The sequence below is a fragment of the Sylvia atricapilla genome, chromosome 3 (assembly GCF_009819655.1).
Source record: "Sylvia atricapilla isolate bSylAtr1 chromosome 3, bSylAtr1.pri, whole genome shotgun sequence".
NCBI classification, from domain to species: Eukaryota; Metazoa; Chordata; class Aves; order Passeriformes; family Sylviidae; genus Sylvia; species Sylvia atricapilla.
Genome location: NC_089142.1, coordinates 109,210,520 through 109,226,520, shown reverse-complemented (window position 1 = coordinate 109,226,520; position 16,001 = coordinate 109,210,520). Strand labels below are relative to the sequence as shown.

Sequence of the window (16,001 nt, the reverse complement as noted above, 5' to 3'; positions counted from 1 at the left end):
AGTATGAATTAGAAATTTCAGGGAGGTTTATCAATTTTTCAGGCTAAAAATACAGTGTTAGGCTACAGTTCCATGACGTTAGCACTCTGTCAGGAAGCAGGCACCTCTGCCCAAATTTGTCTTCCAGAAACTTGTTCTAGCCTCGGTGCCACCGCATTCCTTCTTGCTGGCAGAGTCATTTCTGTGATTGTACATGGAACTGGCTCCAGCAGAAAAAAACCCAGTAGTCTTGTTTCTTCCAGGTTACTTTTATGCATGCTCCTGTGTTTCCAAAGCAGTGCTTGGAACAGTGTAGGAGCACACAGGAGTGAGTTACCTGGATGGAAGGAGACAGAGACCCCTCTCTGTCTTTTTCTGACACTACCCCAGTGTTCATTTAACTATCATTGTTTTGTGCTTGGCACTTTCATGTAAGAGAGTGGTTCATCCCCTGAAGAAGTTGCATCATAAGTGAATTAGGCAGAAGTGTGGGAGCAAGGAAGTATCTTCTCTGATTTTTATTGGGGAAATCGAGGCTTAGAGTATTAAACAACTTGCCTAACAGTAGAAGGGCTGACTTGCCAAGAGCCAAATTCCAGTCTCCTGAATCACAGCCTTGTGCCTTATCCACAAGACTAACCTTTCTCTATTAGCATTTCCTTTCTCTCCACCCTGTTTTGAGGGAGGCACGGTAGCATTGTTCTATGTCAAACAAACTCAAAGTGTGGTACAGGAACTCTTCCAACAGAATTACTTGAACAACCTTTGAGTTTATCATTAATCTGGAAGCCATGAGTTTTTTTAGGAATGGCTTCTGCATTGGAACCTTCCTCAGGACCAATAACCACAAAAAGCTCTAACCACCAAAAGGTCCGACATTGTTTAATTAGGACGCCTTTGAGATTAAAAAACATGCTTCAAACAGCAAAAGGTTTTTTAAGGCAGAGAGGATTGGAAATTTCTTATCTGGCAGTAGGTGAGGCTTGAGACAGAGAGGACAAGAAAACAGGACTTAACTTTATTCCTTAAGGAGAGAAAGAAATTATTTTATTAATACTACTCTGACTCCTAGTATGATGTACCTTATTAGGAAAACCATATGCTGAAAGTACCGTAGTGTCTGCTTAACCAGGCCAGTGACAAGGGCCTTATCTGTGATCGAAGTGAGATAGCTGGGAACAGGAAATAAAGGCTTAACAGTTTGCCTGTGCTGCTCTGCTGTCACAGCCTGCTTCATTGGGCAATGCCTGCGCCAAGCACCACTAAAGAGCCATCGTCCTTGGGCTTGACAAATACCATGTCAAATACTTAGTCCTTTGCTGTAGAAGGTTTTAGTGCTGATTTTTTATCCCTGCACTCTACCCTTGCTTGCACCATGACGTTCCCTGCCAGAACACGGAGCATTATTCTTATAGCAGTGTAGGTGTTAACTGTGCTAGCTCAGCACCCAGTGAAAAGCAGGAGTGTAGGACTTGTATTTGGACTTGATAAGTGGAGAGAAATGGGACCTTAAAACACTTGCTTTAACTGGAAGACAGGAAGTGAAGCACTGGATCAGACTGGCCTAAGAATTCTGGTATCTTGCCTCTGGCTATAGCCAAAGTCAGCTGACAAAAATAATAGTGAAGCACCTGGCTTTTGTTATGCAATGCTGCAGGAGGGGAATTCCGTCCTGTTTTTTTGCAGAGATCTGCATATACCCAAAGCTATGACATGTTCTTACACTTCATGGCAGTTGCTGATGAGGTTTCTGTGATTGCCAAAGCAGTCCTCTAGTTCACCTCACTGTCTCAGTATAATCCCTGTGCCAGAGATTCCGATCGCAGCAATTGCATACAGGGTGGTCAGGAATAGAGGAATATCCTCGTGCTTGCACAACTTTGAGTAAGGCCTCTTTAATTTGCTTAGGTTTTGGCCTTTTTCTTGGGATGGCTTCTTGGTTTCTATAGAGTTTAGGAACATGAATGTTTTATAAAACAGCTATGCTGGTCTTAGACTAAAAAGCTCCTTTTGTCCCACTCTTGTGCTTTTCCCTGGCCATCAGCTTATGGCCACTGCTAGAGAAAAACCATCAAGAAAACATTTCCTTTTCACCCTGTCCTTCCTCCAGTCACCTTGTTCAGGGTCTTCCTGAGCCAGATCTAGTCTACGTATTCTGGTGATGGGAGCTCACAGATTTTACACAATGAAACTCTTCACATGATTGGATGTCCTCTTATCACAAGTCGTTTTCATTTGAAAAAAGAGAGATAAAGTTTTTAGGATGCTATAAGAAGTGCAGCCCATTCGTATTTTTTCTGAAAAATAATATGAAGGAGCATTTTGTACCAAAGACAATGGTGTGTATGTGAGATACCACCTCAATTTCAAACGTGCAATCTTAAGGATTATCACTGAGTAGCCTGTTCCTGCAAGCCCTAAGAGTTAGAGTTCAAAAGAACTGTGGAAAATTAGGGAATGTTTATTATGTTTTAGTCATAACATGGTATTTGTATTGCCTGGAATACTTCCCTTAATTTCATATCGGTTTAGTTTGTGTACCCTACAATAACACTTTCCTTCTGAAGAAATCAGTAGATTCTGTTTTGAGCTACAGTCTGCCTGGTCCCCTGGTCTGTGTCTACTCAGCAGTGTCACAGGCTGGAGAAATAGGTCAGATCTAGGGATATAAACTGTATTTAGGGAAGCAACTAAATTAATTCTTTCTGAGATGTCACAGTTTTTACTATCCGAGATTTGGAAAACCAGCCTAAGATAAGTAAGAGAAAGTATTTAGTCACTTCATACATCTGTACTCACAACTTGCTTTACATCCAAACTCAAAATTCACATCTACAGCTTGAGCTATCCCACAGGAATTGCACCCCTTTCCTTTTAAAAATCACCTCCTGTGATCTGCAGGGATGCCCTCGAATTGGGAGTATTTCTCTGGCTGTTCAGCCCTGTGAATAAAGGCTTGTACAAAACTTGCCCGACCAGGTGATCAGTTAAAAAACTAAAGTATCTTCTAATACGAGATGTTGACGAGGTGATTGTTTGGATGAGGCACTTAGCAGAGATAATTCAGGTTGAGCATTTTCCTGTTTGCTGTCTTTGTCGTAGAGCGGCACAATTTTATTTGTGGTCTCTTTGTCAGTTTGTGCTTTGGGGTCACGTGTGCTTGTGTAGGTTAAGTCTAAGCTTGATTTAAAAATATTAGACGCACTTGCCTGCTTTATTGTACATTATCAATCATAGGGAATCCAAGAAATCCCTGAAGATGTAAAAGTCTAGTCTGAATTTCTTATAGTTTTAGCGTGCTCCTGGTTTATATATTTTGTGTTACTGTGTTTTGGCTTTTTTGTGGGAAAGTAAATGAGAAATTATGTTCTTCTGGCAAGAAACTAACCCACAGGAATGGAATTATTTTATTATAGCATCTGAATAATATAGTTTTTCTTCTCTTTAATCATCTAATCAGCTAATGTCACAGACATTTTGATTATCCTGAGTTTTTGATTATCCTGTGTTCTCCCTAGGATTCTTCTACTCCAATTTCAGTTATAAGTTTGACAGGGGTGCAACAATCCTACCATGTGACAAACCATGAATCTTTAATAAGGAAAGTTTTGCTTATGGGGTAGAGAAAGACATTTTTTGTTTACAGAAGATATGAGGATAGTTGAGCAAAACTAAGGTTATAAAGAAAAGTCCTGTTGAGATGGACTAAAGAGCAGGAAGAATAATAAGTATTTGGCAGCCTCTTCTGCTTAGTTACATGGCTTGGTGTATGAATTTGCGGATTACAGAACAGCATTTTCAGCTGTGCTTCATTTCTGTACATCCCAATAACCATAGCTTTAGAAATAGGATAGTGGAGGAAAAAATATCAGTTTTGTACCTCACTTGAGTGTTCTTTCAGGCTTTTCTTGATAATTTATTAATCAAGTCTGTTTCAGGGATCCTAATTGATCTAACTGCATTTTCACATGGGACAGTTTATTCCACTCCCAGATTAAAGATTTAAGAAAAAGACTTAAGTTTTATTGTTAACTAAGTAGTCTTTACACCACAGCTAGGTGTGGCCTTCCTGTTCCTTTGTGTTCCTTTGTGTTCATGTAGTTTTTAATTTCCCTCCAGATGTTTGTCACTGACCTCACCACCTGATCCAAACATGCTGCTGTGGGGCAGTTCCCAGTGTCCAGCTCCTTCGCTTCATCTCACTGTGTCGGCGCCAAGCTGTGAGATGTAGGATCTGGGATGCTCCAAAGGTTTGGTGGATTCAGAGTTGATCATTGTTGACTGAGTCAGCTCGTTGGCGATTAGTTCTTACCTTACCTGCCATGTTGGTCTATACCTAGTAAGTACAACTTAGTTATTGAATCACAGAATGAGCTGTAAAAGGCATTAAAAGCACATCTCATTCCAACCCCCTGTTTTGGGCAGAAACATTTTCCACCAGACCAGGCTGCTCCGAGCTCTATCCAGCCCGACCCGGAACAGTTCCAAGGATGGTGCATCCCCAGCTTCTCTGGGTAGCCTTGTTCCACTGTCTTACCACCCTCACAGGGAAGAATTCTTTATCAGTATCTAATGTAACCCTGCCCTCTGTCAGTTTAATGTAACTCTGCCATTCCTCCTTCTCCTGTCGCTTACAGGCCTTGGTACAAGTCTGTCCTTGTCTGACTTATAAACCCCATAAGGGGCTTAGATAGGCGCTGGAAGGTTGCAGTACAGTTCCTGGAGTTTTCCCTTCTCTGAGCTGATCACCAGGCTCCATGCAACCGAGAAAAAGATGGATAAGGAGAGCGCTTGCTCTCTCGAGGCTGACAGACCGGGGTTGTCGGAGCGATGCTCTGCCAGGGTGAGGGCATGGAAGGAAACAGGCTCTCGGTGAATCCGCCCTGCTCTGAAATCGGAGAAGTTGGAACTTTTTCCTTTGTACTTTTGGCTCCCGGGCGGGGCCGGACCGGAGGACACACTTGTGCTGCAGTCCCGGAGCGGGGTCCCGGTGTGCCGCGGGGGATCCGCCGCTGCCGGGCGGGGCGGGCGCGGCGGGGGCGGCTCCGCACCGCCCCGCGGCTCAGCGCGCACGTCAGCCCGCCCGCCCCACGGGAAATTCCCCCTGAAAAGGGCGGCCAGCCCGGCAGCCGCGGCCGTCCCTGAGTCCCTGCGAGGTGTGCGGGCCCGGGCCGGAGCCCCGCGGCGCAGAGGCCGGAGCGGAGCTGTCAGCATGGCCGGTGAGCGCTGGGGCTGGGCGTGGGGCGCGGGCAGCGGCCCCGGGGGGCTCCGAGCGCTCTCCGCCCTCCCTCGCTGCTCGCGTCGGGTATTTACACCGCGAGCCTAAGGCAGCGATGGGGTTGTTCGGATGAGTCGCGATGAGATTTCAGAAGGCTGTTCCGTTTTAAATGGATCTCTTAAAATCGCGGAGTGGAAGCGTTTAGGTGTTAAGTAAGCACCCGGGTCGCGTGTCTGGGCTGGAGACAATGGGCTGAAGGTTGGGTGATGCTCATCAGGATCCCGTTCACATCGGAACTCGGCTGTGAGAATGCAAATGAATGAGAAATACTGATGGCACAGATGCAAAGTAATGCAGATAAGGGATCGTGCTTTGAGTAATTACAACAAAAAGCACAATTAAGTTTCTAGAGGCTAAATTAAACCGAGTTCGTCATCCTTTCGGGAGGCGTCTCTCTGGTATCTTTCTTAGGGTTAAGAAAACCCCCTGAATTTAAAACATGGCAATACTAATTAGAATAATATTTCTAGGAAAAGCTGCTTTTCAGAACCTGATTGTGTGTTCTCTTAGCAAGGTATGAACTTTGAATCCTGAGAAATACATAGGTGTCCTGTCAACATGGAGGGAAAACAGCTGGGCTTGTGCTTTAAATATTATGATGTATTTTAGAGTGGCAACAATGAAGCAGGACAGAGCAGTTTCGGAGGTTTTTTTCTTCATGTCTTTATTTATTTTCGGTGTAATTAGGAACCAGATAAGGAACTTTTTCAGCGGGGGAAGTTTATAACTTCCTGGTACTAGCTAGCTTTTGTAGGTTTGGTTGGTTTTGTTTTTTTTTTCTTCTTTTAGTTGCCGTTTTGTAATGTAACACGATAGTAAAGAGGAAGTTCATTAGTGTCGTTTGGTTTCTGTTAGAATTTGTGCAGTTTATGGAGCCGTAGGTAGATTACTCCTTTTTCAAATCGAATCGTGATATGTTTCCAGGGCTTTTTTGCTTAAAATGAGGGGTACTGTAACAAAGTTTTCACCATCGTCCCTCTTTGCCTGAGGTGTTGCAGAAGGTTCCAAGTGGATAGATTCTTGCTTTTTAGAAATGACAGACCTAGGGCCACCAGGAATTTGTTCAGAGCAGTGACATCAGAGTTAAAGGGCGACACTTCTCCCATCTGTGTCTCATTGCAGTCACCTCGGGCCGGAGGGTTTCGGGTGATACTTTCACATCTTCCACAAAGACCCACAGCTGCTCTGCTTTCACACGCAGATATTGGTGGAGATTCTGTTCACCAGGCACTCCTGGCTGTACAAGAAAGTGACAAATTGGGCAGTGCCTCCGGAGCCCGCTTGCTTGGAGAAAAGAAACCAGACAGAACCCTTGATCGGGTTGTCACTTTGCTTGCTGGCAGCATGTCACACTTCCTCCCTCATGGCACAGACTTTAAACTTCACACCATCACGGGTTTCTTGTCCTGGAGACGTCTGATGGAAGTCTGTTCCGACTTTTAGGGATTGTCCTTTTGTTCCTCTTTGTATTGCTCAAAATGTGAGAATAAAATACCCTTCAGTTCTTGAATGAGCACAACTGGCTGAACTCTCCAAGCTGTCACTGCTTCTACTTATTTTCCTTGCTGAACTCTCAGAACTGTCATTGATTTTACCTCTTTTCCTTGCATATATAATTGATCTCCTGTATTCTCTTTAAAATTATTCAGTGTTGTACTCAGGGCAGGAGGGGAAAAAAGCGATTCAATAACAAAAAAATTGACAGGCAGGTTATAATGTGTAGCACAATGTTTCTATTACTAGCAGGTGTATGGGCAATTAGAATTAATTACAAAGACAAATTAAATTCTTAAGAACTTAGATGAAGAATTAGCTAGATTTTTTTTTCCTTTTCTTCCATTTCAAATGCTTTATGAAGTAGTTGTGGGCAGGCAGGTAATAAATATGAGTAGCTGTGCATTTCTCTTCCAGAATTAGTGACAGTTTGGGGTTTGGTATATCTCACATTTGATTGACAAGCAAAGCAAGACCTGAGGAGGACAGGTCTGTAGTGACTGTGTGGGAGCTAACAGACCTCTGTGCATGTGTGTGAGAGCAGATTGTGAAATAGTTAAGCTGTGCCATTTCATAAGTACATTGCTGATTTACAGAAATAGGGAACACTGGACACTTGGCTTCAGAGTGCTGGTAATACCTCTCATCCACACAAACACTTCTGTGTGTTTCCTCTCTACACAAAACATGATGACACTGATAATCACAGCAGAGATAATAATATGATTCTTGAATAGAGAGAGAGGCAGCCAAGACAAAATGTAGTTTAATGTTTAATCTCTGGAGGCTGCCGCATCACTGAGCTTTACTTTCCCACAAACACACCTGCTGCTGAGCGGTGGGTTTACCTTCAATGACATTTGTTTCGACCACAGCCCTGTAGAGATCACTGAGCCCAGAGTTTTAAAATAAAGGGCTCTTCAGAGGTGAGAAAATAGCCCTCTCAAGCAAATATTAATAGAACATGAAGGGAAATTGTTGGTTAAAGCAGCAAGAGTTAAGGACCTCAAGCGATTGCGCTCTTGTAGTTTCGAGTGGTGAGGCTCTGGCTAGTTTTGACAAATACATAATGTCTGTGGGTGTCCTGCACATCTGGTTAGCAGCTATGTAAGCATAAGAATCTCCCAGTAACAAGATTAGTAGGCACTTTGCTGTTATGTTGTCATTTGAACTTGTAAAACAGATTTTTAATTTAGTGTATAGATCCGCATCTGTATTTGTGCTGATCAATGTAACAGCATAAGTAAACTGGAGTGTGGAAGTTAAAATAGCCAAACACAGATGTGTGAGAAGCTCAGACTTCTGCTCTCTCTGAAACCAGCTTTACGTCATTTCTAGGCTTTTTTGTTATCAATGCCTACCTTCCTCTTCCCTTTTGCTGGACTTGCTTGTTTTCCGTGAAGAGAAAATATGCAAAGCTCATCTAAAGGAGAGTCAGGTAAAGAGCTGGGAAGTGTCTAGAAAAAGGGACCATCCTCTTCAGTAACTGCACCTAGACTAGTAGCTAATGTGTATTTAATGTGATAGCTCATGGCTAGTGTTCAGGAAGTTATTTAAAATCTTTGTGATGGGAGATGATCAGTTTAGAAAACTGCATTTTGACTGACTGTTTGAAAGGTTTATAAAGAGTCCTGAACCACAGTTCTCAAAGGTTTAGACCCCAAACATAGTCTGAAGTGGAACTGCGTTGTGTTTTTGAAGATTTTGCGGAGGCTCCAGTTGTTGAAGACCATCCTAGCACAAGAGCTGCTCTCAGACGGTGGTGGATGCAGTTCCACCACTGCCTGTAGGTGTGTGGCAGATAAGTGTGTATTCAGGTCAGACTGAGGTGACGTCTCAGATGTCGTTCTTTCCATCCATCCCTTCTCTGCTGCTCTTGATTACTTTATCTCTTAGGTTATAATATTTTCCTACTTTGGGTATGAACTGCTGCAGCACTGGAAAAAGTTTTGTGATCAATAAATCCCAGGCATAAAGTTCAAGCCTTGTGTTGGTAGGGTCGCCTAAACGATTGTAGGTGCAGCAAAAGAAAAACCTTTATTATGGCGTTAGGATTGGAATCCACCTCTTTGCCAGAACCCGTGTGCTGTGGACTCACAGGCAGCATAGACCTTGGGCAAAAGGAAGTAGGGGTTCTTTTACCATTTCAGCACTTTCAATATATTTAATAACTGTTTTGCTTATTATGTTAAGTCCAAGCACTCTTTTTCAGTGCTGTGCCACAGGATATTGTCTGTCCTATTTGTTTGTGATGCTCAGCTTTGCTTGAGGAGGATGCTATTATATGAAGATGACAGAGAGCCCAGTAGACATTTCCATAAGCTATGTTCTTCTGATGGTGTAGCACTGTGATGATTCAACTTCAGCAATATTTACTTAGCCTCTGTTGTTTGTTTTTCGCATGCCATCCCACTGTTGTCACTGTTTGATTGACTGTCCTGTTTGATGTTCTCAGTGAGATATATTAAATGGCTTGTTACTGTCTGGCAATAAAACATCACTTTAAAAGTACTTAGGCTATTGCTAAGTTAATGTCTTTCTAAACCCCCATTTAAGAGATCTGCTGTCTCTTATTCTCATCTGTCACTCCATGTTTCCTGAAAATCTCCCTGTTGAACTGCCCAATAGCTTTTCTGAGGTTTCATTGTCTGAGGAAATACTGCAAGTAGAAGCCAGCCCTGTGGGAGATGGGCAGCTCAAAATGTAGAATTCAATACGAGCAATCAGGTATTTTTTGAACTCACAGTGACAGTATTCCACCCAGTAGGGTGGGGATTTTTTGCATAATTTGAATAGTTTCTGCTGCACTGTGATAGGAACTAAATCAATCAATTCTGAGCAAACATCTTCACTTTCAGAGGACACTTAAGAGAACACAGCAGTTGACAGTGCCAGTGCTTGGAGAGTACAGCCATTCTTAAAACTGTATTATTCCTAAAAATGTTAACCATTCCCTCAGAATAATGATTTGGGTTTTGTTGTATAACATCTTCATCCATCAGACACGTGTTCTATGATGGTTATAAGAAGCTAAGTTCTAGATTAGAAGGAGGGAAAGGTGTCTTTTTTTTGCTAATTACTTCCATGGCATTGATACCATGGGAGCTTCATCCAAATCTGTTCTCTTCCCTTGTACCCCACCTTCAACATCTGCGTGTACATAAAAATAAAGAGTAGATTTTTTGATGAGGTAGACCAAGTGGAAGGATGGTAATGTAAATCAAAAGTCTAGAAATTCTAATTCTTGCATCATCTGCTGCTTTTTAAGCTCTACTGTGTCCTAACTCTGAAAATATTTTATTTTTAAGGTGGCCCTGAGCCCTACATTGAAATATTTGAGCAACCCAGGCAAAGGGGCATGCGTTTCAGATACAAATGTGAGGGGAGATCAGCCGGCAGCATTCCAGGAGAACACAGTACTGAAAACAATAAGACCTTCCCTTCCATCCAGGTAAATACCCCTTTTATCCGGGAATTACCATTTCCCACATTACCATGGTGCTCGTAGCTATGTGTTGGACTCTGCACAGTAAATACAATGCTTTTCATCTCACATTCTGGGATTCTTTCCTTGGCATGCAAATGGAGTTGCAGCAGAGTGGGAAAAGAGTTACTTGCTCCTGGTCACGAAAAGATTTGGTTTACAAAAAGAGGAGAAGGTGCAGAGGTGGTTTACAAAGTGCTGCTAGAGGGGACGCAGTGAAGACTCAAGGTCTGGGAGCCATTCATTAGCAGCTTTCTCTCTATGCATGTTTGCTCTGCTTTCTTAGTTAGGTGACGTGGGTTTGGTTTTACGGTTTGGACTGCAGCATGAATTTTGGGAGAGCGTTGAAGGAATTTGCCTACAAAACGTGGAAAGGCTTTGAAACGTTGCTGGGCACAACATGAAAGAAGGCGCTTTGTGCGAGCGAACAGTCGGCCGCGATGCGGCGAATGGGCCCTGCAGAAGACACCAGCGTGGAGGGTGTGAAGTCAGAACTTAAAAATGAGCTGAGAAAGGGGGATTGTGTCATCAGAGCATCCACGGCCATGATGAGCTGGGTGGTTGCACCATGGATGAGTTGGGAAATCTGGAATGAAGAGATTCAGAGGAGCCCTGACAGCTGTAATCAAAGCAGGGGGACAAAGAGACAGTAGAGCTCAAATGGAACCACTTGGGCAGTAGCTTCCATAGGTTGGACAAAGGACACCCTAGACAAGTAGGGTAAAAGAAAATAATTTCAGGTCCCCTATGTGATGTTAAGAGTTGCCTGAATTTCCTTGATCTCTTTCAGTTTGGAGGAAGTCTGTCAGAGCTGAGATTAGAGAAGAAAACTCAAATTTAAATGGGAAGTTAGGAGCACTTGCCATCTTCCTGCCCAGGAAGAGAGGCTGTGTATCTGCACTTGCAGAGCGTGCAAGTACAAAAAAAACAATGTGGAGCTCAAAATGGAGTCTCTGGAATCACAGCAGGAAACAAACAGATAGAGAAGATGTGAAATGTGACAAATATGAGATGTTTTATGCTGAGGCACAAAAACTCTTTTAAGAGGGAGGGCTTGAGGAGGAGTGTGTTGGCAGTTGTGTGTTAAGCGGCAGAGTGAGTCTCTATTGCATAAAGCAACTGTGGAAGCTAGTCCAGCCCTGGAGGCAGAATTACTAAGGGAAGAAGCAAGGAAGGTTTCCCTTTGACTATCACAGTGCCAGATTTGGTTAGGGAATGCAGGAAATGGAGATGGTGCCAGACTCATTTTTTCAGCACGCTGCCAATTGAGCAAGGAATTGTGTGGGCTCTTGGCAAGAGAAGAGGTTTGCACAGACTCTCAGCCTGAGTCTGTGTCAGGGCAGAAGCTGAATGGGCTAAATCAAGCCTTGAATCCTCTTTTCTTGGACTGTGCTGCACATGAATGCCAGGCAGAACCCAAATGCGGAGATGGGAGATAGGTATGTGACTATGCAAGCCTGGCCGAGTTTGTTCTTTTGAAAGGTGACTATTGATGACAGAGCTGATTGTACTGATAGCAGGTGATTTCTAGGTGAATTCCTGCCTCCCTGAAGCCCGTGGGAGACTTTAGTGCTGATTATGTTCCAGGGGAGTCCCCTCTAGAGATGGAAATGTGAAGAGAAGGGCCAGGAAGAGATTAAATTTCATGGTGTGGTTATGAAGATGAACATCAAGGGGGAACTGGAGAACCAAAACCAACTAGATCAGGCTTCATGTTCATGGGGCTGGGTGTGAAATGAGGGAGAAATGATGTAGTGGTTGAAGAAAGTGAAGAAGCAGTGCAAGGATTTTTTAAGGGTAGATGTAACAGAGGCATTTTGAAGACTGAATGGAGCCAAACTGGAGATTGATGCAAACAGATGACAACAGGTAAAAGAGTACAGTTCAAGTTAAAGATTTGAAGTGTTGACTAAAAAGGATTGTGATGGATCCTTGGAGTCTCAGGAGGAGGAAAGAAAGGGAAGGAGAGGAACTGTGGAAGTGGAGGGGAAGAGCTCACCTCTGCACAGGCATGTGCCTGAGCAAGTCTTGTATTTGCTTTCAAGATTTTATGTGTCAAACAATTTAGGGCAAACTGGTTAACTGGTTTTTGTCCCTTTTTTTTTTTTAATTTTTTTATTTTTTACAATCCCTCAGTGACTTCACTGGTAGCCATCTGCTTGAGGTTGCTCTTATGCACCTGAGAAAGGAGCATTAAATTAGGCTGATCACTACTGTGAAAGCTCTGGTAGGAGCTGGAGAATTTGGTACTCCCCAGCTTGAATGTAAGATTGAATACTCATCTGAGAATTAGTTGGGAAAAAACCCAACAGCTTCAGAGAGGATTGTGTCATGCTGCATGTGTTAAGATCCTCTTTCACAACTTAGTATTCCATAGCACAGGTATCATCCTCATCCCTGAGGCTTTATGAGTTTTTTTTCCTAAAATCTTTGGAGGTAGAGTTGTTCTTCAAGCAGCATTTCTGTACAGTCGCCTGTGAAGCTCTGGTGTTCCTTCCATAGAGCATTTCAGGATAAAAGTTATTTCCTGTAACAGGTGGGGGCTGACACCTAAAATCTTGAAAATATCTCACGTTTTTATGTAGATTCTAAACTATTTTGGAAAAGTCAAAATAAGAACTACGTTGGTAACGAAGAATGAGCCCTACAAGCCCCACCCTCATGATCTGGTTGGAAAAGACTGCAGAGATGGTTACTACGAAGCTGAGTTTGGCCCAGAACGGCGAGTCCTGTCGTGAGTAATGATGGTGTTGCTTGGGAGTTTGATTAATTATGCAAGTGATTTGCTAATCTTGTGTTTTAAAACTCATATTAATGATTAAAAGAGCAATTAGAACGCTGTCTTTGCTGTAGTTTACTAACCCATTTCGGGGAACTTCCCTTGGAAGTATTTCCTTCTCTTTTCAATACTACACTTGGGCTTTTTCTTTCCTGTCACCCTTTTCTTTCCTTTATGCATTCTCCCAATGTTTGTCTTCTTTTCCTTTCTCCCACTTACTTTGTTTAGCCTTGTTCATTAATACATCTTACTCTTAAGCATGATTCTTTCCTACATGTAAAAATGATGAGTAATAGAAAGGGTAACAGCATTAGAATTCATACTTCATGGTGATGAGGAAAGTTCACATCTTCCATGGAAATTATATTTGGACTTTCTGGACAAAGTTTATCGTGGCTGAGTATCATGTAATCTACAAGACAGTGTTTATGACATATCTAGAAATGTGTTAGTAGCTGTCACTGTTGTTGCTTGTTGTTTGAGTTGGGTTTTTTTGAGTGAAAATACAGATTCTGCTCCAGCCCAGCCCTGAAGAGTAGGTGTACCAGGAAAGGATCTGCTTGTGGATGCAGTGAGGAAAACTCAGGATGTGCACAAGACATTTCTCAGTGTTATTAAGAATATCTCAAATGCAATTGTATTTGATGGTGTTTCCTCTAAGTTTACTAGGTCTCGTGTAATAAAATAACACCAGAATGAGCTGTAGCAAACACAGAGTGATGATTGCTGGAGAGGGGAATTTAGAACTGGCAAGCTGTTTGTGGTTCTCAGTTTGCAATGTAGGAAATATGGAAGTAGGCTATTGCTTTAGGGTAAGCATAACTGAGCTGGGAAGAAAATCAGGTAATATTTCAGTGTATAAGTAGCTCTTACAGCTCTCAGGCCAATGGGATTCTGTTGGTGTTGGTGAAATTATTCCCTGTTTACGTGGGTTTAGTCAGTAGGACAGTATTAAAGGAGAGAGCTGAAGACACATCTGTTTTTGAAGGTGGTGATTGCCTGATGGTGAAATAAACAGTGGAGGTGCTGCTTCAGCATCCAGCCCAGGCTCAAGGGATCATGGATGTGCTACACTGTGTTCCAGTGGCGTGGGGCACACTGACTTGGAAACATCCTAAACTAACAGGACCTTGCACCTTCTTCTGACCATCCATTCACCAGCTTCCCCTTTGTCTTCTCAGATCGAGCTTCCTCAGCCAAGGTGAAAGGAAGTCTGCTGTTCTGGCCCATCCCACTTCCTCCCCTCAGCTCTGTGCCTGCTGATTCGAAGCAGAAAAGCCCGATTGCTTAACACCTTTTCTGGCCCTGTGTTCCCATCACTGAGTGCAGGAAGACACTGACAATGGTTTCTGCTCTTGGCATTTGGTTGCACAAGGTTCAGTGTGGAGGCACAAGACGAGCCTGTTAGAGAGGCCATTACAGGATGTCATGCCAAGAAACATTGGGATGCTCTGCAAATATTTGCAGATTGTGATTTCATCTCCATTATACATTTCCATCAAATCCTGTCCTTTGGCATAATTCCATGCCTCTGTTTCACTTCAGGCACTGGTGCTTGTTTGCTCCATCCATGAAATCCTCTCAATATTTTTAGGATGTGAACCTCTCAGTTTCCTACAGAATTGTGAGTGGGCTGCTTTCATTTTATTGATAATGTGAAACTGTGAGCTTTGTGTTTGACATTGGAGATCCTGATGGGAGGAGGCTCGACACATTCCCTTTGAAATGTTTCCAGCATCGGTACACTCATTTTTTTTAACAAATCATTGGTTGCTTTAAGATGAAAGAACAGTATGATCCATAATTGGATCTGGATGTTTAAAGTCATTTTCCTTTTTGTGGCTGGTGACTCAATCTTCACATTCTTCTCTTCAAGTCCGTGTTGGAGAAAAGCCTCATCCAGTACTATGAGTGGGAGATGTCCTCTGTCAATACTTTTTCTGGCTCTTTACTCTTGCTGAGCACCCCAAACTGAGCAAAAGTCCTATTTTTTTTTTTCCTCAGTAGAAGTGGAATTATTAATCACAGATTTTGGGCTGCTGTGAGTAATTACTCTGCTTTCTGCTGTTTAAAGTTCCCCATGTTTTAAAGTTCCCAAGCATTTTGTTCTGCCTGTGGTACAGTGATCTTTGTACTGCTGCCCAAACTTGATCAGAGCCCTCCCTGGCCGAGACATCAAGGGAAGAGTAGGAAAATCAGAGCTTTTGGGGCTGCCTATGTACTCAGATTTTTACTTCGTAGTTTCCTCTCTCTATGAGGGATGATATCATAGTTTTTTTAAGATGTTTTTCATTTTTTCTCTCTCTCTCTTCCTACTTCTCTCTCTCTGTTCTCGTTATCTCACTTGCTTCCTGTCAGCGCCCATCGATGTGAAACCCCACAGCCCTGCTGGGGCTCTCAGCAGTTCCTCCTCTGGCCCAGCCTCTGCTTAGGCATGGTTAAACACACACTTTCACTGTGACAGCACAGGCGTAGAAACCTTTGATAATCTGAGAATTTCAGGCTGCTGAAAAGCCTCTCATCCATGAGAGGCTTCGTTTGGGGGGGTATAATAAGGAACCACCCTGTTTGTGGACTTTTGAAGTGTGCTTCAAACAGCTGGTGGAATACAGTGGGTATTCTGAGGGGAGGAAAAATAATGTGTGCTGTGATCAAGCCCTAAAGAAAGTACTTTCTCCAGGAGCAGGTGGAAATAGGATTGCTCATCAAGGTACAATCGCAATCTGAATGTCAGTAGCCACAATGTGAAGGCAAAATGCTTTAGTGAATTATGAGATGCTACTGTGTTTTATTTTCTCCTAGGTTGCATCATGTTCAGTTTGCAAAGGAAGCCTGTATCTTTCTCTAGTGAGCAGAGATTCTGGAAGTGGAGCCTGATGGCAGAGGGTTTGAACAGAGCATGTTGGGCACAGACAAGGGAGTTTAGGGAAATTAAACTTAATATCATGCTAGGATAATCTTGTTCAGAAGTGTACCAGCACTCTTGG

At 43.0% G+C, this 16,001-nt stretch overlaps 1 protein-coding gene across 1 annotated transcript in view; it reads left to right on the top strand.

Annotated features, from left to right (window-relative positions):
• The first annotated feature begins 5,088 nt into the window (after positions 1–5,088).
• REL (REL proto-oncogene, NF-kB subunit) overlaps positions 5,089–16,001 on the top strand; it is a 29,521-nt gene continuing 18,608 nt past the window's right edge. Inside the window, exons 1-3 of the mRNA XM_066316570.1 lie at positions 5,089–5,198; positions 10,060–10,202; positions 12,821–12,969. Coding sequence (XP_066172667.1) covers positions 5,192–5,198; positions 10,060–10,202; positions 12,821–12,969 — 299 coding nt within the window. The 5' untranslated portion in view covers positions 5,089–5,191. The remainder of the gene's footprint in view (positions 5,199–10,059; positions 10,203–12,820; positions 12,970–16,001) is intronic.